The 22589-nt window shown below is 50.4% G+C and overlaps 1 protein-coding gene across 1 annotated transcript in view; it reads left to right on the top strand.

The window, feature by feature from the left end:
- AGBL3 (AGBL carboxypeptidase 3) overlaps nt 1–22589 on the top strand; it is a 687703-nt gene that overhangs the window by 348397 nt on the left and 316717 nt on the right. Inside the window, exon 11 of the mRNA XM_086953007.1 lies at nt 3020–3135. Within this exon, the coding sequence (XP_086809133.1) occupies nt 3020–3135 (116 nt within the window). The remainder of the gene's footprint in view (nt 1–3019; nt 3136–22589) is intronic.

Here is a 22589-nt window from a genome sequence, read left to right as displayed (position 1 = left end):
TCCCCTATATTACGAATCTTATTAATGGGATAGCAAGGGGAGCGCCGATCCCACCGTCCTGGTGCGGCATGGAAATTATCCCTATCTATAAGAAGGGTGACCGTTCTGCTCCGCCTAACTACAGGCCTATAAGCCTTATAGATGCCCTCCAGAAAGTTGTAGCGAGATTCATCTTGGGTAAGATTCAACTTTGGATGGACGATGAGTGCATCCTCTCCCCGTTACAGGCAGGGTTTCGTGCTCATATGGGGACACTGAATCAAGCTTTTAGATTCGTTATGCTTTATTGGAAGGAGGTTCTGATAGGTAAGGATTTAAAATCTGCGTTTGATTTAGTCCCACGATCTAAACTATGAGATGTTTTGCTGACTTTGGGAATGCCCAAAGAATTGGTTGCTCTGGTGGTCAGGCTCCATAGGTCTAATTTTGCACAAGTCCGTTGGGGAAAGCCAGGGGAGGTTACCGACAAATTTGTAGTGGGAAAGGGCGTCCGGCAAGGCTGTGTGCTGGCCCCTACATTGTTTTCCCTTTTTATCAATGGGGTGGTGCGGTATTTTGACAACCAACCAACGGATGCACCCATGCTAGCAGGCCAAAGAGTCCCCCTGCTCATGTTCACGGACGATACGTTGATTTTACCGAAGACGAGACAGGGGCTTCAATTAGCACTGTCTCGTTTTGAGGAGTTCTGCCGCAATCACGAACTGGTAGTTAATATTGCGAAGACAAAGTTTATGGTTCTTCATGGGGCTAGGCCCGTATCTTCAAGAGTTTCCATGAGCGGGAAACTATTGGAGCAAACCAATGTCTTCACCTACCTGGGAGTCACCTTTGGCGATAGATTGAGTTGGTCTGCCCAGCTGAAATTACTGGTGTTGAAGCACTCTCAATTAGCTGGGGCCCTACTAAAGGAACATTGCCTATCAATTACTAAACCCAATGCTCCTGTTGTCAAAACGTACAACACTAAAATTATTCCTGCTATTTTGTACGGGGCAGAGATATGGGATGTGTGTAATTTGTACCAGTTAGCATAGGCCCAGAACAAATTCCAGAGATCAATTGTGGGCCTCCCCAAATCAACTCCTCAGATCCCCCTTCTCCTAGACCTCGGTTGCCAGCCAATCGAGGATATTGCCCGGTTTAGGATGCTGGCATTCTGGAGAAGACTCTGGATTACCACACAACTTCTCTTATTCGCCAGGGGCTTGATTGAAGTTAGGGGGTTGGATAGGGCAAATAAAATTGCATGGTTGAGCAGTATTAAATCCCTGCTCACCAGGATGGAGATGAGAGACCTGAGGGAGTGCCCTGAAACCGCGTCAATTCCATCCAAAACTGTCTTTAAAGCAGCATACTGGTACCTCATCAAAAATGAGCGGTTCTCGTCTCTGACCTGTTCATCTTTAACCAGAGTCTACTGTGAAATCAAAGATGAATCTTCGATGGAAAGCTATTGGGATCTAATAACCAAACCCAGAGATCGTAAGCTTTACCATCAGTTCCGTGTCGAGACACTTCCAACAAGGAAATTTACTAGTAATTGCCCCTTGGTTTAAGTGCCATGTGTCCGTTCTGACCCTAGCATACTGAAGATATTAATCTCCTTCTTTATGTTGGCCCAGCCTACCAGCTCCCCCGAAGTACGTGGCTTAAACCTATATGTCGATCTATGGGCACCTCTTTTGCAATGGTCGCTATAAGGCTATTAACCCCTTCACTGCGGCGGCTATTCCGACGCAGTGCTAAGGGGGCGTGGCAGAAATGTGGCGGGCGCATGCTGGTGACGGAACCGCTCCGTCACCAGCGTCGGTTGCGCTGTGCTTATGACGGAGCGGTTCCACCATGGCCCCGTCCGCTCAATAGAACGCTCAGCGCAGGCGCGGAATTCGCGCCGCGGAGGAGCGTCGGGCGGGCCATGACGGAACCGCTCCGTCATCAGCACAGGGCCACCGCAGCTGATGACGGAGCGGTTCCGTCATCAGCATGCAAAGGGTTAAAAACAGGTTGTAATGAGACTGCTGTTATTGGGGTGGCCAAATTCCTGAGCTGGGCTTGGGCTATCCGGGAAAAAAGAGTGGGCCCTTTGACCTAAATGAGTTATTGTATTAATTGGCTTGGATGAGTATTTTTATAGGCGTTGCCTTTTTGTCTTTTACATAAAAAGTCTTTTGATTGTACTAGATTTAATCTGTTCTTAGTATTGGTCTTAATGTAACCCTGTTATTTATATTTTTAACTATGGTTCTTTTACCTGACAGTTTTATGATGAATTTTGAGCTTTGTATACTTTTTGCAATTTTATCTTCTGTCTTTTATGATGAATAATCGAAATAAAGACTTTTTGAATAAAAAAATAAAATAAAACATTGAATCACACCTTGCCTTCTGTAATGCTGTTGATATGTCTGTTTAGGCAGTAATTACACTGTCATCTATATTTCCATCTGGACAAACTTGTTTTCGAAACCAAGAACCACCTAAGTGATTTATGAATGCTTTACAAATATTCTAAATGAATACACACATTAAAAAGCAAGAGACATAGCCAATAACTGTCATGTATTACTTTTCTACAATTGCTGTTGAGTAACCGAAAATGTGACATTTTAAATTCCTCTCCTTCCCCCACACACTCGATAGTTTCTACATATATATTAATGATTAATCAGTGTGGGTAGACCTTTGCCACTGTAGGCTTAGCTCTGAAGTACTACCAAACACTAGGTATTGTGAACTCTGACACAGTGTGAAATTATTAATTAATGCAGAATGTTTTCCTTCTTGTGTGCCTAGTGAGGTCATTCCTGTGTGCCCCATGGACCTTACCTTATGTATATTGGTAAAGTTATCAGCCATTAAACTGTGGCAGAGCACATTAGATGTATCCCTGCACTAAACGGCTGGTGTTTCTCAACTGTAATCATAAGTGAAGTTAAATGATCTCTACTAAGTAACCTAACACACCTAGGCACAATAAATGTGAAATAATTCACTCTAAACACATCTCATTCTGCAGTATCAGCACTGTCTGAAGGAGCTGGGGGAAATAGAAAAGCTGCGGACCAAACATAGCGGAGCAATATCTGACTCTGATACTTCACTTGTGGATGGTGGATGGGATCAGGACTCTAGGTAAGTTTGTATAATGCTATTACATCAGTACCTTCATGAAGCTGAACTTCTAAGGCCCCGCCCTTGCTCAGACTAGATGGCGACCCATTAGTCATCGTCAAAGTGTTGTGGGTGTGCTTAGACCAATAGGAGTGCAGTTCTGCCTTTGTTGTTTTGGAATATGTTTAATCTGTAATCGCAGGATATAGGACCGAGATCAGGTTTGCATGCCCCCCACCCCCGTAACTAAGTACTTGTATATGATGGAAGAGGTAGGTACTCCTGTGTGTCAGTCCATCTTTTTAATACGCATGTTTTTAAGCTAGTGGAGGTATCTCCAGATTAGTTAATTTGGAAGACCAAACTCTTACTGGTGATCTTGAAAACAAGTAGTTCTCAGACCATTTCTATGCCTGCAGAGGGCCAATCACCCCACCAGGATGGAGACCTATTGATTCAGCATTTTGCCTGATTGGGATGTTTAGCTGAAAAAAGCTATTGTGTTAGAAGGCCTTATGTATTGAGCTTTTTTGCATTGTTTTTTCAGGGAGTTTGGATTTTGTGAACTGTTTAGAACCTGAGGTGCAGTGGTGTCATGTTGTAGACTTCGTTCCATAATGACCCAATCTGGGATCTTTAGTTCCCCAAAGTGGTACTTCAGCTTTGATAATTGGTGTGCTGTATAGTAATGTTCAATTTTAAGGAGTCACAGGCCTCTTTCTGTGGTGTCACCAAAAACTTTGAGCTAGGCAGTCTATGTTCGTTGTCACCTTATATATGTGATCTGATTGGAACATCTATAGAAGTTTGCACGGTACGCATAGTGGAAACATGCCGAACGCATAATTGAAGCAATGAGCAACTGTCATTTTGACTGTCTAAATCCTGCTGCAGAGGATTAAGAGCCCCTTCCATTTGTGAAAGTTAAGCTGCATTTCATCAATCAGTTAATGCACATTGTCCTGTACCATATGTTGTATTGCTTCACTGACCAGTAGCCACAGGTGTTTAAATTTACTTCTTGGATCTTTTATAATATTTATCACAAATCCAATTTATTAGTAAAGTCGGATTTGTGACAAATATTTTACATAAGGTATTTTTTAAAAGTTTCCTTTAGCCTACCTTAAGTCTGTAGAAGTTCACAGAGGCCCATTTGCCTGAGCTTCCATCTGCCACCCAGGATCTGTCTGAGCAGCTCCCAGAGATGAGAGAAAAGACTTTGGTGTTGTAAGGTGTCTTGTTTTCCTGACATGTTGACCATCTGGAAGTGCACAGGAACTTAATTATCTTCAAAGGGGCCTTCCCTGTAACAGGAAGCTGTATCTCAGACCTCAGCCATACCCTTCTTTTTTCTAACTAGCCACCCAGGCACCAATCCCAGTGGGAGAGGAGCTGCCCGGAAGAAATGGTTTTGAGTTACTGGGAGGGTTTGCTCATTTCCCTGTACACATCCCTAGGGTGGGCACAGGATCTCCTCACAAGGGAGGAAAGGTTCTGCCATCTTTAAAAAAAAATCTTTTTATTAACAGTAGGAATCAAAATCACAAGGCATAATACAACATATTCTCATTTCTTATCGTGACATGGTTCTCATACAGTTAAAAATACACAATATGTTGCTTACTGGTGATTTGTGCCATGTCTACAATGATTCATCTTGAGCTGGCATCAGTGGTGGGGTGCAGAGATTTCCTCTATATTCATTCCAATCATTCCAAGTGCGTGACCACTTTTTAGGACATCCCCTAGCTACATAGATATACTTTTCCAGAAACATGCGCCAATCCATGTCTTTCTTCCATGCACACACTGCTGGTGCCTGCGATGCCCCCATTTCTGAGCTATGTTACGTCATCAGCCCCAATGTAACCCAGGTTATTTGTGTGCTGTTTAGATCCGTGGGTTTCCACACATTCAGGAGACATCTCTTAGCCTCCAGGAGGAGAGTATGGTGTAACACTTCGCTCAGGACCTTATGTATTTTCTTCCAGTACCTTTGGATAAGTGGGCAATCCCATAGTATATGAAGGAAAGTACCTTCGTTTCCACAGCCCCTTCTACATTTGCCACCAAGTGCTCTACCCAGTTGTACCAACCCAGGTCACATGATATAGATCCAGTGCAAGATTTTGAGTTGTATTAGCCTCACCTTCGCTGTAGTGGCTGCCTCCCGTGGCGCAGATGCCGCTGCCACCCAGTCTTTGTCATCTAGTATAATGCCACCCCTTCCCACTTTTTTAGCAATCTCACCAGGGGGTCCCCAGAGTGGTTCACTATCTTTTTAGGTTTCGCTGGGGGACGGAGCCGTTAGGCTCCTCCTCCAGAGAAATCTATTGAGTACAGTAAGCACTCTGGAACACGCCCCCCCGTCCCATTGGCTAGCTCCATAAATGGAGCCTAGCCATTGGACGAGGGGCCTGTCCATCAATGCCGGACCAGACACGGGGGCCTTCCCGAGATTCTTTGGCTTTTGCCGACGTCACGCGACGCCAGGAACGCCCCCGAGTCTCCTCCGGCCGGGCCGTGCTTGCTGCTGTCCTGCCTTGTGTCCGGCCGGGCCGTGCTTGCTGCTGTCCTGCCTTGTGTCCCTCCTCCCGCCGTCCCCACGTTTCCCGCCTCCCTCCCGACGTCCGTGTCCTTTCCCGCCCCCCTCGTCCTCTCCCGCCCGCCCCCCTCGTCCTCTCCCGCCCCCCCCGTGTCCTCACAAATTGTGGTATCCCGTCCCGCCCGGGGGTCAACCGGCAGCTGCTCGGCACCTTGGCCGAGGCACGAAGGGGCTGCGACCGCATTGGTGGCTTTTCGGAGGCTCGTCGGCAGAGGCGCGCTCTGATTGGCCGCTGCAGTGGGCCTGTCCCCGTGAGCTGCGCCGCCGTTGGTTGGAGCCTCGCCGCGTCATCAGGATCTGCCCCGGGAGCCGCGCTGTGAGTGGCTGACTCCGGGGGAACCCTCGACGTCAGCGGAGGCCAGTGGGAGCTGCGACGGGGGCCGTGCCTGCGAGGGTGAGTCTTCGGCCCAGAAGCTGGGGGAGATCGCCTTCCACCCCGCACCCGGTATTGACACCGGCTGAAGAGAGGAAGCGCTGGGGGGCTGTGCGCTCGCTCGCCAAAGCGTCACGGACGTGCGCCTCGCCTCCCGAGCGCGAAACTGACTAAAGTCACAGGGGTTGCAGAAGTGACAAACTTCGCCCAGTAGAGGCATCAGATCAAGACCTTCCGTGTGATTTTTACCGCATTAACCAGAATCGCAAATAATTGTGCGTTTGTTTGTAATGGTGCCATTGTTTGTAATTGAGCCATTGTTTGTAATCAGTACGTGTGACACATTTGAGGCTGCAATAAATGCTAACATGATACTAAAACTAGCAAAGACTCATTTGTAACTTTAAAATGATCATTGGCTACATTAGTTAAATCACAGCGATAGTAAGTTTTAATTAGGCACACGAGGATTAGCGGTTGCTACCCCTTGCCCCTTCTAAATGGTATACGTCTGATTTTTGCCGTTTTCTTCGTTCTTCTTGCTCATGTACGTAGGGCCTTGTATCTTGCTGTTTCTATCGTGAGCGTGTGTAGCATCTCGCTGCCTCTCCTCTCCTACCTCTCTCGTGACAGCATAGTGCCGCCCTATCTCTGTCACTGCCATGGCGCTATATGGCCCCTCCTGTTTTCCCACCCTCTATTTGCACGAGTGATAATCTCTTATCTCCAAGTCCTAACTCTTTGATATGCATATACAGCCTCTTTATTTCTCCCGCCTGTCTCGTGCGGGCGCAGGCTCCTTGCACTTGCTGGTGCGCCCCCTCCCCTTTCCAGAGCCCCCTCCTCCCGCTGGCCCTGGGCAGTGATGCTCGCAGGCGCCTCCTCTCCTCCAGCTCACTTCGCTGGCTGTTGCCTCAGCGGTGCGGGCACCTTTGGACTGTGGCTGTGTTTCCCGAGCTCCTGCGCAGGCTGTGGGCGGCTCCAGCCTCCTGTGTGATTGTGGGCGGCTCCAGGACCCGGCTCTGAGTTACGGTCGCCTCTCGTCGGCCGTCCCGGGGATGTGATGTGGATTCGCCGCTGCAGGCGGGGGCATAGTCGCTCCCAGGGTGAAGAACTGCCCGGCCTGCCTACGCTCTGACCCCCCTGTCCCCGGAATGGGACCGCCCGCGGCACCGGCGGAGGACACGCTAGGGTCCAAGGACGTAGATGAGGGGCGGGGGTGTGCACCTGTGCCTAGAATATGCGGTGGGTATTGTGGCTGAAATGTTTTACAACGTAAAACGGCGAGGTTGGGTTTTTACGTTGACTTGAGTGAGAGAGGTTTAAAGAGGGAGAAAGTTTTAAACAGTTTGTCAGCATGGCTAACTCAAAGAAGGGGGTATTCCTTCTAAATAGTGAGAATCGATAGATTAGTCCGCCTGGCTGCTACCCTTGTGGAATTTGTAAAGAGCCTTCAGCCACAAGCGTGGGAATCGCCCCCACCCTCCTATCTTTTTTAAATATAGCGGGTACTTATGTTTAAAACTGTTACCACAAGACATGCATTTTCTCTTAGAACGACCTTCCGAGAACAGGTGGTTTTTCCGCGCAGATGGAAGCATCTTGCTGTATCCTGGCCTAGTTTTCGGACACTTATGTTTTTTAATTAGCCCGAAAAGTTTCCACATGAAATAGGCTGGACAGGGACTAAACCGCGTAAAAATGTCTTGCTCCCTTGTCCGGTGTAGTTTTCAACGTTGGATTTGGATATTATATGTAGCATCGCGTTTTCAGTCTTTAAATGTAGTAATAATTCAGATTTCACGTACCCATCAAAATGTAAACATCCTTTACTGTGCAAACGGAATGCTGCTTCCTGCTCGTCATTTTTGTAGTGTTTGACAAGGGCCTCCAAGGGGTTCTTGCACAATAACTGGGGTCATCACCTCCGTAAATTCGTTTAGCACAGGCATTCTAACCCCCTGGTCTGTGATGGCAAACATCTGCTTTGGCGGTGTTGGATACCACATTGAAGTGTACAAACAAACCTTTATTTTTTGCACCGTGCCCAAAGGATAACAATCGTCAAGATGAGGCGTGATAGAATAACGAAGTTTATAAAAAAGTAAAAACCCAAGTCGAAAACATTCACTACTGCACTTTGTTGTTAACTTCATGTATGTGCACGCACATGCGATGTGTGCACCTTCAGAGTGGCTGTGTGCACAACATATGCTTATTCTTTAATTTAATTGGAAAATTGCATTTCCCTCTCGTCTTAGCTCGGAAAGACCAGCCGTGGCCATTGTGCTTTTTAGGTTTCGCTGGGGGACGGAGCCGTTAGGCTCCGCCTCCAGAGAAATCTATTGAGTACAGTAAGCACTCTGGAACACGCCCCCCTGTCCCATTGGCTAGCTCCATAAATGGAGCCTAGCCATTGGACGAGGGGCCTGTCCGTCAATGCCGGACCAGACACGGGGGCGTTCCCGAGATTCTTTGGCTTTTGCCGACGTCACGCGACGCCGGGAACGCCCCCGAATCTGGTCCGGCCGGGCCGTGCTTGCTGCTGTCCTGCCTTGTGTCCCTCCTCCCGCCGTCCCCACGTTTCCCGCCTCCCTCCCGACGTCCGTGTCCTTTCCCGCCCCCCTCGTCCTCTCCCGCCCGCCCCCCTCGTCCTCTCCCGCCCCCCCCCTCCCCCCCGTGTCCTCACAAATTGTGGTATCCCGTCCCGCCCGGGGGTTTCTTCAGCCGGCCGGCCAATCCTAGCGCGGCCGGCCGGAAGTGCCCGCCGCCCAGGGGAAGAAGGAAGACGGCGGCCCACAAGAAGTATGGCGGCCCACGCGGGGCTCCCGTGGCCTGCCTGGAGGGAGCCCCGGAAGAAGCGGAGGACGTTGCCGGGCAGGTGTTGCCGAGTAGGACAGCTGCAGCCCCGCGCCTCCGCCCACGGTGAGTGCTGTGTTGCTCGGGTGTTCACGCCGCCCTGGGATAGGTTTTTATAGTTATTCATGCTTCCCTGTTTAAAATGCTCATTTGGCTTAGAATTGAGGGTTAGTTTATTTCTCATTGTGATGTGTCTGACCCCTTATAAACGTTGTCGTGCAATTCCATCCCTGCACGAAATAAATATGTAGACTATAAACTCGTGTGTGCGGTCGTTTAAGGCGACTCATTACCATGGGGTTTAACACATTTTATTGAAGGGCGGGTAGCAGGTGTTTTAAGCACTGTGTTTTGCTGGGCTGTTTGTTTCTAGTCAGTGCATTTATGTAGAAGTTCGTTTCATCCATTCGTGCTCTCCAATATTACTATCGGTTGTACAGCAGACGAGTGCCTTCTTGGGAACTAGTTCGCATCTAAGTGTGTTTTTTGGAATCGTTGTTGTGGTCTAAGGTGTCCGCCCACAGTCGGCCCTATTCGTACACTGCACGTTAATCTGCTTAATAGCTCGTGGTCTTTCATCCTATTCATCTGGATAGTTTACTTTATGGTTAAGTTGTGTGCGTAGGCAGTGGTAGTGTTGCACACACACCGCTGTCAGAGATATGGAAGGAATCCTATGCCTTCAACTCTGGATGTGTGTAATCTACCTACTGATTAAGGGGAGGGCCAACTGCTTCCTGATTGTATTCAACTGTGCCTTTAGAATACAGGGGTTCACCAGCAACTCTTCAATTGGACGTTCATACACAATGCATTTCCCCCTGTACCCCAGGGATGATACTCAGTAACAGGTTCTCCAATGAGAAACGGCGCCCATTCAAGTGCAGCACGCACTCTTAGTATGATCGCTTTTATATTCGGCACCGCAGTGGAGCTTATTGTTGTATATTTATTTGACGTTACAAGCATTCCGTGGTGATATGTGGCAGGTTTCTATGTTTAAGTTAAGAACGCAGACTTCCCACCGGCAGTAAAGCACTTTGGTCGACGTGGCCTTTTTCGGAACGATACTGTGTATTCTATATATATATTTTCCTCACAGCAACATTAAAGGTTTCAGAAACGCCAATATTTTCGATACAACGTACTGCATAATGTTTCCTCATGCATGTCAAGTCAAGTCAAGTCAAGTCATAACATTTGTATAGCGCACTACATACCCAGAGGGTTTCAAGGCGCTTAGGAAGGGGAGGAGGATTATTTGTCAAATATCCACGTTTTAAGCTGCTTTCTGAACGCTAGGTGATTCTGGGTGAGGCGAAGGTAAGCGGGGAGTGAGTTCCATGTTTTGGCAGCCAGGTATGAAAAGGATCTGCCTCCCATGGTGGTCTTGTTGATGCGAGGTACAGTGGCGAAGGCTTGGCTGGAAGAGCGAAGTTGGCGGGAGGGGGTGTAGAAGGACAGTCGAGAGTTGAGGCAATCTGGTCCGATGTCGTAGAGTGATTTGTGTGCGTGGGTAAGCAGTCGGAAAGTGATCCTCTTATTGACGGGTAGCCAGTGGAGGTCTTTAAGGTGACCAGAGATGTGTTCGTTGCGTGGGATGTCTAATATGAGCCTGGCTGAGGCGTTTTGGATTCGTTGTAGTTTCTTCTGGAGTTTAGCGGTGGTACCTGCGTAGAGGGTGTTTCCGTAGTCCAGTCGGCTCGTGACTAGAGCGTGGGTGACTGTTTTCCTTGTTTCGGAGGGGATCCAGCGAAATGTTTTTCTGAGCATGCGAAGAATGTTAAAGCAGGAAGAGGATACGGCGCTGACTTGTCTGTTCATTGAGAGTGAAGAATCCAGGATGACGCCAAGGTTCCGTGCGTGGTCTGTCGGGATGGGTGCTTTTCCGAGGGCTTCCGGCCACCAGGAGTCGTCCCATGCAGAGGGGGATGTACCTAAGATGAGGACTTCTGTTTTGTCTGAGTTCAGTTTCAGACGGCTGTGTTTCATCCATTCGGCGACTTCTTTCATTCCTTCGTGTTGGTTAGTTTTGGCGGTGCTGGGGTCCTTGGTGAGAGAAAGGATCAGTTGAGTGTCATCCGCGTAAGAGATGATGTTGAGGTTGTGTTGGCGTGCGATGGCCGCGAGGGGGCTCATGTATACGTTGAAGAGGGTGGGACTGAGTGAGGATCCTTGCGGTACGCCGCAGATGATTTCAGAGGCCTCGGACTTGAATGGTGGGAGGCGGACTCTCTGGGTTCTTCCGGTGAGGAACGAGGTGATCCATTCCAGTGCTTTTCCTTGGATTCCGATGTTTCTGAGGCGTTGTAAAAGGGTGCTGTGGCAGACTGTGTCGAAGGCTGCAGAGAGGTCGAGGAGGATGAGGGCGACTGTGTCTCCATTGTCCAGTAGAGTTCGAATGTCGTCTGTTGCTGCGATGACGGCGGTCTCAGTGCTGTGTTTGGCTCGGAAGCCAGATTGTGAGGGGTCGAGTGATTTGTTGGCTTCGAGGAAGGCGGCGAGCTGGTTGTTGACGGCTTTCTCGATGACTTTGGCCGGGAATGGAAGAAGCGAGATGGGGCGGTATTTTTTGAGTTCGGTGGGGTCCGCTGTGGGTTTTTTCAGAAGGGCGGTGAGTTCAGCGTGTTTCCAGTCTTCTGGGAAGGTAGCGGAGTTGAAGGAGCAGTTGATGACGTCTCGGAGGTGCGGAGCTATGACGGAGTCTGCTTTGTTGAAGATGTGGTGAGGGCATGGGTCTGTGGGGGATCCAGAGTGGATGGAATTCATCAGGCGGATGGTCTCCTCAGTGGAGATTGGGTTTGCATAGGCATCGCTGAGGTGTATGTTTTCGTTGAGGACCCCTGCACAAACTACTATCGCAGCTAAAACTCAGGGCCCCAGATTAAGAACACACTTCCGTGGAGGCGGCCACGCCATCTGCCTGCCTCTGGAGGAAGTAGCAGCTACAGTAAATCAGCCCCTTTGATGTCAGCCAGGGATCCTGGGATGGCATTCGAGCTTGAGCTTGTGACCTGGTAACCATAGAGACATTAACCCATTGGAATTATTTTGTCCTATGCTTTTCATGCACGGAGGACGTTAAACGGAAAAAAACGTTGTTCCTAATTCTTAGCGGCATCAAAGAAGACTTTGCTCCAGACCTTGTACTAAGTGGTGAAAAAATGATTTCTATGTGCGCTCTAAATATTTTCTTCAGTATTCCTTTTCTTTGAAAAAGAACAAGCGATATGTGGTTGAATGAATAATACAGTCTGACTTAGTTTGCACCAGTCATTCTTTTTTTTTAATTAAATCTTTTTAATATGCAGTTTCAGTTTGGGGTTTCTACTTCAAACTGTACTTGGATTTAAAAGGAACCTGTCTTGTATTGATTAATACATCATATGATTTTAAACCTTCACCGTTTTGTGCAACAGGCAATACACTATTACCTTGCTTCATCAAAGAAACCTATAATGATTTTGTATGAGTTACGCAATGCATATAGCTATGAGGATCACCTTGCTACTAGTTGACAAGCTGTGTGTATACAACAATAGCAGGATTATATATATATCTATTTTTTTTTTAGCAAAAATACGCCGCACTCAGAAATCCTTCACTTCAGGTATTTAATTAAGTAAACAGAGCCAGTCTGTCACACCGACCTGTTTCGGCCACGCAGGGCATTTCTCACTGTTGGAGGACACTACTTTATAGCCTGATAACATTTCTTGCTAATAAAGAGATCAAAGAGGGGTTCTCAATACCAATCATTAAGAAAACAACTGAGATGCTAAAACTTACAAGAGCAGGTGGCACAGATAACTTATCAGCAGTAATAATAAAAACAGCTATTCCCCTTGGAACAACTTGCTCCACCTGCTTTTTCAAACAAATTCTCCTGAAAAGAGCTTCCTAGATTGCTGGAAGGGGCAGTCCCTCGAATCTGGGGTACACCTCCTCCACCTCTGGCCAAGTTCGACCCCCCGCCCCACGTATGGAGCTCTCCCTTCATTGTTTACCTCCTCTCTTTCATCACTTCTCCCTTACCCTCCCTCTATTTCATGCTAGAGGCTTCATGCGAGCCTCAGCTGGTGAAACTCTGCTTCTGTGCCACCCCTGACCTCTGCGTGGGGCTCTTTGCATGTGTGTGGGGCTCTTTGCGTGTGTGTGGGGCTCTTTGCGTGTGTGTGGGGCTCTTTGCGTGTGTGTGGGGCTCTTTGCGTGTGTGTGGGGCTCTTTGCGTGTGTGTGTGTGGGGGGGGGGCTCTTGCGTGTGTGTGTGGGCTCTTGCGTATGTGTGTGGGGGGCTCTTGCGTGTGTGTGTTCTTGTGGGGGGCTCTTGCGTGTGTGTGTTTGTGTGGGGGGCTCTTGCGTGTGTGTGTGGGGGGCTCTGGTGTGTGAGGGGGGCTCTTGTGTGGTGTGTGTGGGGGGCTCTTGTGTGTGTGTGTGTGTGGGGGGCTCTTGTGTGGGTGTGTGTGTGCAAATGCAATACGTCTTGCATTTGCGACAGAGTAAGCTATTGGCATTGTAAATGAGAGTGCCATTTATTTATCTGTTTTCAAAACCAACACATAAATAAAAAGTTTGTCATTTACAATGCCAATAGCTCAAACTTTTCCGAAGGCGAAACCGTTGCATTGTAAATGCTTGTTATATGTGAGCGAGCTGACCTTAGCTGGTAAATAGCCATCGAGGAGTCTGTCTTCAAGGGGTGTGGCATCAGGGGGGTCTCCCCCTTTTGGAGACTGGAGTTTAAGGCATGGCAGTCTTGTAGGTATCTGAAGTACTCTATAGGAGCGAGATCATATTCTTGTTTTAGGGTAGAGAATGACTTGACCTTGCCCTTTACCCACAGGTCGCTTATTTTTGATATGCCTATGAGGTCTCATTTATCGAAACCTTTAGGTTCTGCCATCTTGGTTTTAGGTAGAGAGGGACACTGTGTGATTGTTTGCTGTAGGGTACACTTGTATTGCTGCAAACGTGGGTAGGATTACACAAGGGATTTTTTCCCTATTGGTCAAGGATGGGTTAGGAGTCACACCCACCTACAGGCCAATGCCAGGCATAATAGTGGCGCCCATGGACACCCTCTCAAGAACCCTACTGGAATTGAAAGAAAGAAGAAGGATGCACTTATTGTGACCTCTGAGGTGAACCATGTACCCAGGAATAAGATGTGGACTTCTAGGGTCAAATAAATTCAGTTGACTGACCTCCTGTTAAGCTACAAGGACACAGAATTTGCAAGAAGCCCACTTTCCTGAGAGTGCCCAACTGGCCAGTTACAATTTGACCTTCATTGGACCTCACTGGTCTATTCTGTGGTGTGCGTTCTGATGTCCAAGTGCTGTTTCTGAAGCCCTGGAACTCTTGAGTGGTGTCAGATTGTACTCCTCTTGCTTAATCCTAGAACCTAAGACTTCGAAACATTTTCAAGGTTATTTGGCTGGAGAACAGATAGAAGGCCAGAATCAACCTTCCACGGTGTTCCCCACAGTAGGAAAATCCAATTCAGCTTTCCCGATGTCGATCGGCATCTGACTTCATCAAACCCTCCTTTGCTACTGTCTGCAGCCTTGTCTCGCACAAGGAATCCCACTTCATAAATGAGAATAAGTGCCTGATTTAGATCTTGGCGGGACTATCAGTGTCCCCCCCATGGTAGCAGTTGCAAGTACTCCTTCGAGCTGACGGTGTGTCACCCATCGTAATTTGATGTGGGCTGACTGAACCGCTGTCTGCATCTACAGTTACCGTTGTGTAAACGGCTCACCTCCATCAACTCGGCGGACTCCTCAGATGGCTGACAGTACTCCATCGCCGTAAAGCTGGCAAATTTCCGCCGACCCTATTTAGATTACCCCTTTGTGCTTTTATTGTCCTAGCAGCGGATTCTTGATGGAATGTGTCCCTGGTGGAGTGGAGACAGGTAAGTACTCCTGATCAATGTGTCAAAACACATATATGTTGGGTTTGCTTCTTAAATATATGTAGGTAATGTGGCATGGCCCTTATTTACATATGGCATTACACACAAACAACGAACACACACTAATCTGAAAGAGACACGTTAGTGATAGATTCCTTACCTTAGAATATCCCCAGGCGTCAGACTGGATCTGGAAATTTTTGCGTAGCAGTACCCTTGCGCTTCGGTAGGCGTCGTCTGCGGTTCCGCGTCCGTCGTCGGCGTACTTAGATGCCGCCTCCACATGCTGACGTCAGTTCTTCTTTTTTCCACGCCAGCAAGCGCAGATCTGGAAAAAGCAGTACTTCTAGTCACTTTTTGACTACCTTTTTGGATCATTTTGATCATCTCCTCGAAGTCTTACGACTCCGATCGGTGCCATAGGGATGCCTGGATTTAAACACTGCGAGGGTTGCGACCGCACGATGTCGGTCACGGATCTTCACCACCTGTGTCTAACTTGTCTAGGCGTCGACCATGACGACAAGGCCTGCTGCGACTGCCGGGCCCTCTCTTCGAAAGCCAGGCGGGAGCGGTCCCGCAGGCGACTCGAACTCCGGCAGTCGGCCCCGCGCCGCGAGAGGTCCCGGTCGAACGGGAGGTCGAGGGACAGGTCGCGGGCTCGGAGCCACCACAGCTCCGAGAGTCGGCACCACTCCTCCGGGTCGAAGTCGTCGTCAGGAAAGAAACACAAGAAGTCGAAGAGGCGTCATCGCTCTTCTGACTTCCCCTGACGATCGCGCAATGCGGCCGGGTGTTCGGGTGACACCGCCAACGCGGCTCCGTCGGAGTTGCGGGCGCCGCGTCCAGCTCCACACCCTCCGGTCCCTGGGTGAGACGTGACGCCAGAGGAGATCGAGCGCTTCCTCATGGCCATGAGGTCCCTCTCTCCTCCGACGGGCTCCGCGAGGCCTTCGGGCCAAGCGGACCCGTCTGGGGCCCCTAGCGGGTCGGGGGCTCCAGCCCGACGTCGTCGAGTGCTCCGGCCTCGACGGCGCCGGGCCCGAGCGACGCCGCCGGCGCCTTCGGGCCCAGCGCTGCAGGGCCCCACGGTCCCGACGCCGCCAGCGCCTTCGGGCCTGGCGCCGCAGGGTCCAACGGTTCCAACGGTTCCGAGGCCCTGGCGCCTTCGGGCCCGGCGCCGCAGGACCCCACTGGATCCGCTTCAGGATCTGGGTCATCGCCGGTGGACCTTACGACCCCCCCCCCCGGCGTCAGTCCGTCATTCGTCGCCTCGGGCGCTGTCCTCGGGCGGCGCCGTCCCCGATGCCTCCCTCACTCCGGTTCCGACGTCGGAACGGCGCCGCTGGGCGCCGCTTTCGACGGCGCTTGGGAAGTTTTAATTCAATGAACCGGCCCGCGCCAGCAAACGGGTGCCTTTCGCTCCTTTCATGGCCACGGAAGGGGCGCCCTCTCATCGTGCTGCCAGCCACATGCCGCAGACTAACTTCCAGCGCGGTGGCGGCCGTGGAAATCGCCGTGGAGGCGGTCGGGGACAACGGCGAGGCCAGTCCACACCCTCCCCCGCAGCATTCGCCTCAAAATCCTCCTAGTCCGTGCTTTTCGGCCCATGTGACGCCAGTGGGGGGACAGGGTTCGCCATCACCACTCTCACTGGCGCACTGTCACTTCGGACAGGTGGGTGCTGCAGATCGTCCGAAGGGGCTACTCCCTCCCCTTCGAGACGACCCCTCAAGCCATGCCACCGCAACACCACCGCGTATCGGGGGATCATTTGAGGCTTCTGCAGGAGGAAGTTTCGGCCCTCTTGGCCAAGGGGGCCATCAAGCGCGTTCCTGGGCCAGAAGTAGGGTGTGGTTGTTACTCCCACTGCTTTCTGGTACCAAGAAGGGAAAAGGGGGCCTACGCCCTATCTTGGACATATGTAACATCAACGGCTTCCTCCGGAAGGAGAAGTTCCAAATGCTGACTCTGGCTCAGGTCTTAGCTGCCCTGGACCCAGGAGACTGGATGGTAGCGTTGGACTTGCAGGACGCTTATTTCCACATCCCCGTCCTGCCGGCCCACCGGCGTTACCTGCGGTTCACAGTAGGCCACAAGCACTTTCAGTTTACCGTGCTCCCCTTCGGCCTTACCAGTGCCCCACGGGTGTTCACAAAGGTGATGGCGGTGGTCGCAGCTCATCTGCACAGGTTAGGGGTTTCAGTCTTCCCCTACCTCGACGACTTGTTGTTGAAGGCGGGCTCGCCCCAGACAGTCGTCAGCCACCTCCAGACGACGGCAGACCTCTCGCACCAGCTGGGGTTCTCCATCAATTTGCCGAAGTCACACCTGTGTCTCTCTCAGAAGCTCCTTTTCATCGGAGCGGTTCTAGACTCGGTGCAGTTTCGGGTTTACCCGCCTGAACAGCGGGTTCGGGATATACAGGCTCTTATTCCAATCTTTCAGCCGTTATCCCGCGTCTCGGTCAGGTTTCTGGGGCTGATGGCTTCCTGCATCCTTCTGGTGCATCACGCCCATTGGCGGATGCGGGCTCTGCAGTGGGACCTGAAGTTTCAGTGGCCCAGCATCAGGGCAACCTGTCCGACCATGTCCTGATCTCGGAGGGCACTGCGAGACAGCTGCAGTGGTGGCTCACGGACCGCGATTGGGTCAGCGGCAGATCCCTCTCCCTTCCCCAACCGGAGCACGTAGTTGTGAGGGACGCGTCCCTCCAGGGCTGGAGTGGCCACATGAGAGAGGCAGAGTTCAGAGGCCTCTGGTCTCCGGCGGAGTCCCGGCTCCATATCAACCTTTTGGAGCTGCGGGCGATTCGTCTAGCACTGAAGGCATTTCTCCCCTCTGTCCGAGGGAGTGTAGTGCAGGTGTTCACAGACAACACCACCGCATGTGGTACTGCAACAAACAGGGCGGGGTGGGGTCGTGGACCTTCTACCAGGAGGCTCTGCGCCTCTGGCAATGGCTGGAACATCAGGGCTTGACCCTGGTAGTTCAACACCTGGCAGGTTCTCTGAACGCCAGGGCGGACGAACCCAGCCGTCGGTGCATGATGGATCACGAATGGCGTCTGAACTCGGACGTGGCGCAAGGTCTCTTTCTGCAGTGGGGAGAGCCTTGGTTAGATCTATTCGCCACAGAAGAGAATGCACAATGTCATCAGTTCTGCACGTTGGAATTTCCAAGGCGGCACTCGCTCGGAGACGCTTTTAGTCGCGAGTGGAGTTGCGGTCTGTTGTACGCCTTTCCGCCTATACCACTTCTGCCCAGAGTGCTGAAGAAGATCAGGCGCGACCGGGCACAAGTCATCCTTGTGGCTCCGGACTGGGCACGAAGGAACTGGTATCCCGAGCTACTCAGTATGTCAGTCGATCCCCCGGTTCGTCTGCCTCTTCAGGAGGACCGTTTGTTGCAGCAGCAGGGGACGGTCCTCCACCCGAACCTGTCCAGTCTCCACCTCCAAGCTTGGAGATTGAGCGGCGACAGTTGAGGCCATTTGACTTGCCTCCTGAAGTCTGTAACATCATTCTGGCAGCCAGGCGTCCCTCCACAAAGTTGGTATACGCCTGCAGGTGGAACAGATTTGTGGCATGGTGCAAAGCAAAGGTTGTGGATCCTCTCTCTGCCCCTCTTTCCGAGGTTCTTCTTTTTCTTCTTTCTCTTGCCCAGCAGGGCTCTGCTCTGGGCACTATCAAGGGCTACCTTTCTGCTCTTTCAGCCTTTTTGAGGCTGCCTGATCAACCTTCTTTGTTCAAGTCCCCTATTGTTAATCGATTCTTGAAAGGCAGCACGCATACGTTCCCTCCTGTGCCCTTTGTGATGCCTCAGTGGGACTTGAACTTGGTTCTTACTTTTCTGATGTGCGCTCCCTTCGAGCCACTTCACAACTGTCCTCTCCGCCTTCTTACTTTGAAGACTGCCTTCCTGGTAGCCATCACCTCTGCCAGGAGAGTGAGTGAACTCCAGGCTCTATCCTGTAAACCTCCTTTCCTTTCGGTCCATCCGGACAAGGTTGTGTTGCAGACAAGGCCCTCTTTCCTGCCCAAAGTAGTCACGGCCTTCCACATCGGGCAGTCCATCACCTTGCCCACCTTCTTTCCGCCTCCGCATCCCTCAAGAGAGGTAGAGAGGCTCCACCGTCTGGACCCAAAACGTGCACTCTCATTCTATCTGAATTGCACACGCCAGTTCTGGGTGGATGACCAACTCTTTGTTGGTTACGTGGGCGCTAAGAAGGGTAAAGCGGTGCATAAGCGGGCCATCTCGCGGTGGATCATCTTGTGTATCCAGGCGTGTCACTCCTTGGCTAAGAAGGAACCCCCTGCTGGGCTGAGGGCTCATTCCACTCGGGCCACAGCAACTACAACTGCCTTGGGCCGAGGAGTGCCCTTGCAGGACATTTCCCAGGCTGCTACGTGGGCCTCGCTGCACACGTTTGCAAGACACTATTGCCTGGACAGCCAAGTCCGGAGGGATGGCTTCTTTGGCCGTTCCGTCCTCCAGGACTTTCTGGTGTGATTATTGGTTCGCAGACCCACCACCGGGGTTGGTATTGCTGGGGTATCTATTCTAAGGTAAGGAATCTATCACTAACGTGTCTCTTTCAGATGCACAAGTTTCTACTTGTGTAACGATATATCTGTAAGAGACATTAGTTAGTGATAGATTCCTTACCGACCCACCCATCCTCCCCGTTCTGCGAACCGATATCTAGGGTTAAGGTCATCCCCTTTCAGGGCCCTAGTTTCAAGCAACCAGTGTTAGTTTTTAGCATAGCTTTGCGTTTCTGGCGCGGAAAAGCTGTGTCTAAGAACTGACGTCAGCACCCGGAGGCGGCGTCTAAGTACTCCGACGACGTCATCACGGCGCCGACGACGGACGCGGAGCCGCAGACGACGCATACCGACGCGCAAGGCTACTGCTACGCAAAAATGTCCGGATCCAGTCTGACGCCTGGGGATATTCTAAGGTAAGGAATCTATCACTAACTAATGTCTCTTACAGATATATCGTTACACAAGTAGTAACTTGTGCTTCAGTGCCACACTCACAGGCACCACAAGCACAAACCCACAGCCACTACAAAAAGATATATATATTTTTAAGTGTCAATACAGGCGTGTTCATTTTACCATGATAAGTAGTAAAATGAACTCTAATGCATTACACATAAAAAAGTGCATGTAAGAGCATTGTAATAAGACACGAGGCTAAAGCAATTTTCAGCACAAGATTCATAGTAAGATAAGTGTAAAAGTAGCTTACCTAAGATCCCGGGGACAGCTGAGTTGATTACTGTCATGGTCTGGTAGACTCAGCAGTGGATAGACATAGACAATGGGGTCCCAACCGGAAACAGAAGTAGGAATCATAAAAAAGGTACGTTTCTACCTCATTTCTTTTGATTCGACCAGCTCAGAGTAGGAGGTATCTCTTCCACAGTTTCCTTGCCGGAAACACATCATGATTGGCTCAGCTGTAATCTTAGCTGGACCCCCGCTGACAGCTGCTTCTGCCTATGAAGCTGTCAATGAGGGTGATTATTCCTGGCAGAGTCGGCGGAACTCGGACGGTCTTTCGTCCGTAGACCTGCCAACATCTAAATAGTGGATAGTAAAACCTTTGAAAAGGTGATGGCGGGACCAGATTTGCCAAGATTTAAATCAGGCCTTAAGTCCAAAGGTAGAAATCGAACTTGCCCCCAAGCCGCATCCAATCAACAGCTACCTGGGTGCAAACTGCAGACTTTTCCCAATCACAGAAAAAAACAGTTAGTAGTGGGGTGGTCAATTTAGACGTAATACTATAAAAGTCTATAGGGAAGACATTTTCGCCTGGTGCCTTACCAAAAGGCATAATTTCTATTGCATGTATGATTTCCTCTGTCTTGATTTTCATGTCCAGCACTTCTGACAGGTCTGGTGTCAGTTTCGGTATTGGCAGTGTGTCCTAAAAGGCAATCTGTTCGGGTTTACTTTGCACATCGATGAACCAGAAGACCATTAGGGAATGCAAGGCAAAACTTTTTCGCCAAGCACAAGAAGACACAGCCCCTGGACTGCTCCAAGCCCAAGGCTAAATCCTGGTCCTGCTTCCACAGTGACGGAGAAGGGTCTTCATTGTGCTGCAAGTCCTCCTGTAAGCATAACAAACATAAGAAGTCAAAGATTAGTTGCACACCTTCATACCATTTCCACTCACCTGATTAAGTATGTGGATGGCACCAATAGTCCCTTTTCCGCTCCCGAAGTTAGCCAACTTTAGCACCGCAGCTGGCTCAAGCACAAATTGAGTTTCCGGGACTATGAGCTACGTCACTCCAGATCAAAGAGTTCTGCGCATTTATACTCTGGCTCTTCAGATTTCTTCTATTTCCCTCTGGCATGCCTTCGGGCCTAACGAGGCTGAGAGGCGTACCAAGAAGATTACCACCAGGAGGTTCTCCCTAGGCAACAGCTGGACCCTCCTGGCTACTTTTGTTAACTAGAGTGCCGTGGCCAGCTCCCACGAGCACACCAGGCCCAGGCATGTCAACGCCGATGACAAACTTTTCACCAGGACAGAGGTAGCCCTCATTGTGCTCGCCTACTCAAAGCCAGTCCAACTTTGACCGACGTTACAACCGAATCCAACAGAGTTTTCTGCACTCACTTTAGCACAAAACCGGCAGCATTCTTTACATTCCCTTTTTGGGACAGACTCTGAGAATGACAATGACCAGGGTGATGAGTATGATCAGCCCTATGCCTATGACAGTTGTTATGAGGACTTCAAGAGGCTTGTGGGCTAGATATTTCCCCTAAGACAGCCCTTTTCTCTCCTCCTGGCCTAGCCATGCAGGAATCTGCCTCCTACACCATGGTTATGCACTGGGCGGCTGAAGTCCTTTAACATCACCTCCACACCATGGAGGTGCAATTGAATTTAATGAAAGAAGTGTTGCCTCCTGGCCAGACTGCTTCAGAGCCTCCCCTTCCCTTCAATGAAGCATGAACAGTTACCCTTCTAGTGGCTTGGGCTAAGGCTTGCTCTGGCCCTCCAGTTAACCGGCATATTGCCAGGTGCCACTGCCTGCTCCAGGTGACCCAGCCTTTTTGTCGCAGCACCGCTAGTAAGAACAACCCCAACAATTTCCCTGACAGTGAAGACTTTTGCAAAACGCTTATTCTCCTCCGCCAGTTTGGCCCTGCAATCGATCAACGTCTCCCTTTTGTTGGCCCGCTATGCTCATGCCCTTTTGGACTGGGTGGCACAAGTCCTCCACAGTGTTCAGGAAGACCTTTGTGCTGTACTTTCAGACAACAATACAAGATGGGTGTGATGTGACTAAATTCACAATTCATTATGGCTTGGACACCTATGACTTCTTTAGGCACCAGTGTTGTCATTCTCACGACGTGTGGCTGTGATCAACTGGGTTCTCAGGTGACGTCCAGTCCTCCCTGATCGACATACCATTCAATGGAATTCGCTTGTTTGGGGACAAGGCTGATTCTGCCCTTCAACATTTCAAGGAGAGTAGGGCCACCGCTTATGTTTTGAGCCTCTCCACCCAGTCGTTCCTTTCCGCAAGCTTGTTCTAGCAGTTTCACGGAGAGGCCATGAGGCCCATCGCCCCCTTACCAAGATCAACGTGCTCCTCAGTCCACTGATTTCCCCCCACTACCCCACCTGCCAAACGTCTTTAGAGTACCCTTACAGGGTCACTGCCACCCGGTG

The sequence above is a fragment of the Lissotriton vulgaris genome, chromosome 1_2 (genome assembly GCF_964263255.1).
Source record: "Lissotriton vulgaris chromosome 1_2, aLisVul1.2, whole genome shotgun sequence".
NCBI classification, from domain to species: domain Eukaryota; kingdom Metazoa; phylum Chordata; class Amphibia; order Caudata; family Salamandridae; genus Lissotriton; species Lissotriton vulgaris.
The sequence above is the reverse complement of the archived record's forward strand: the minus strand, read 5'-3'. Positions and strand labels throughout refer to the sequence as shown.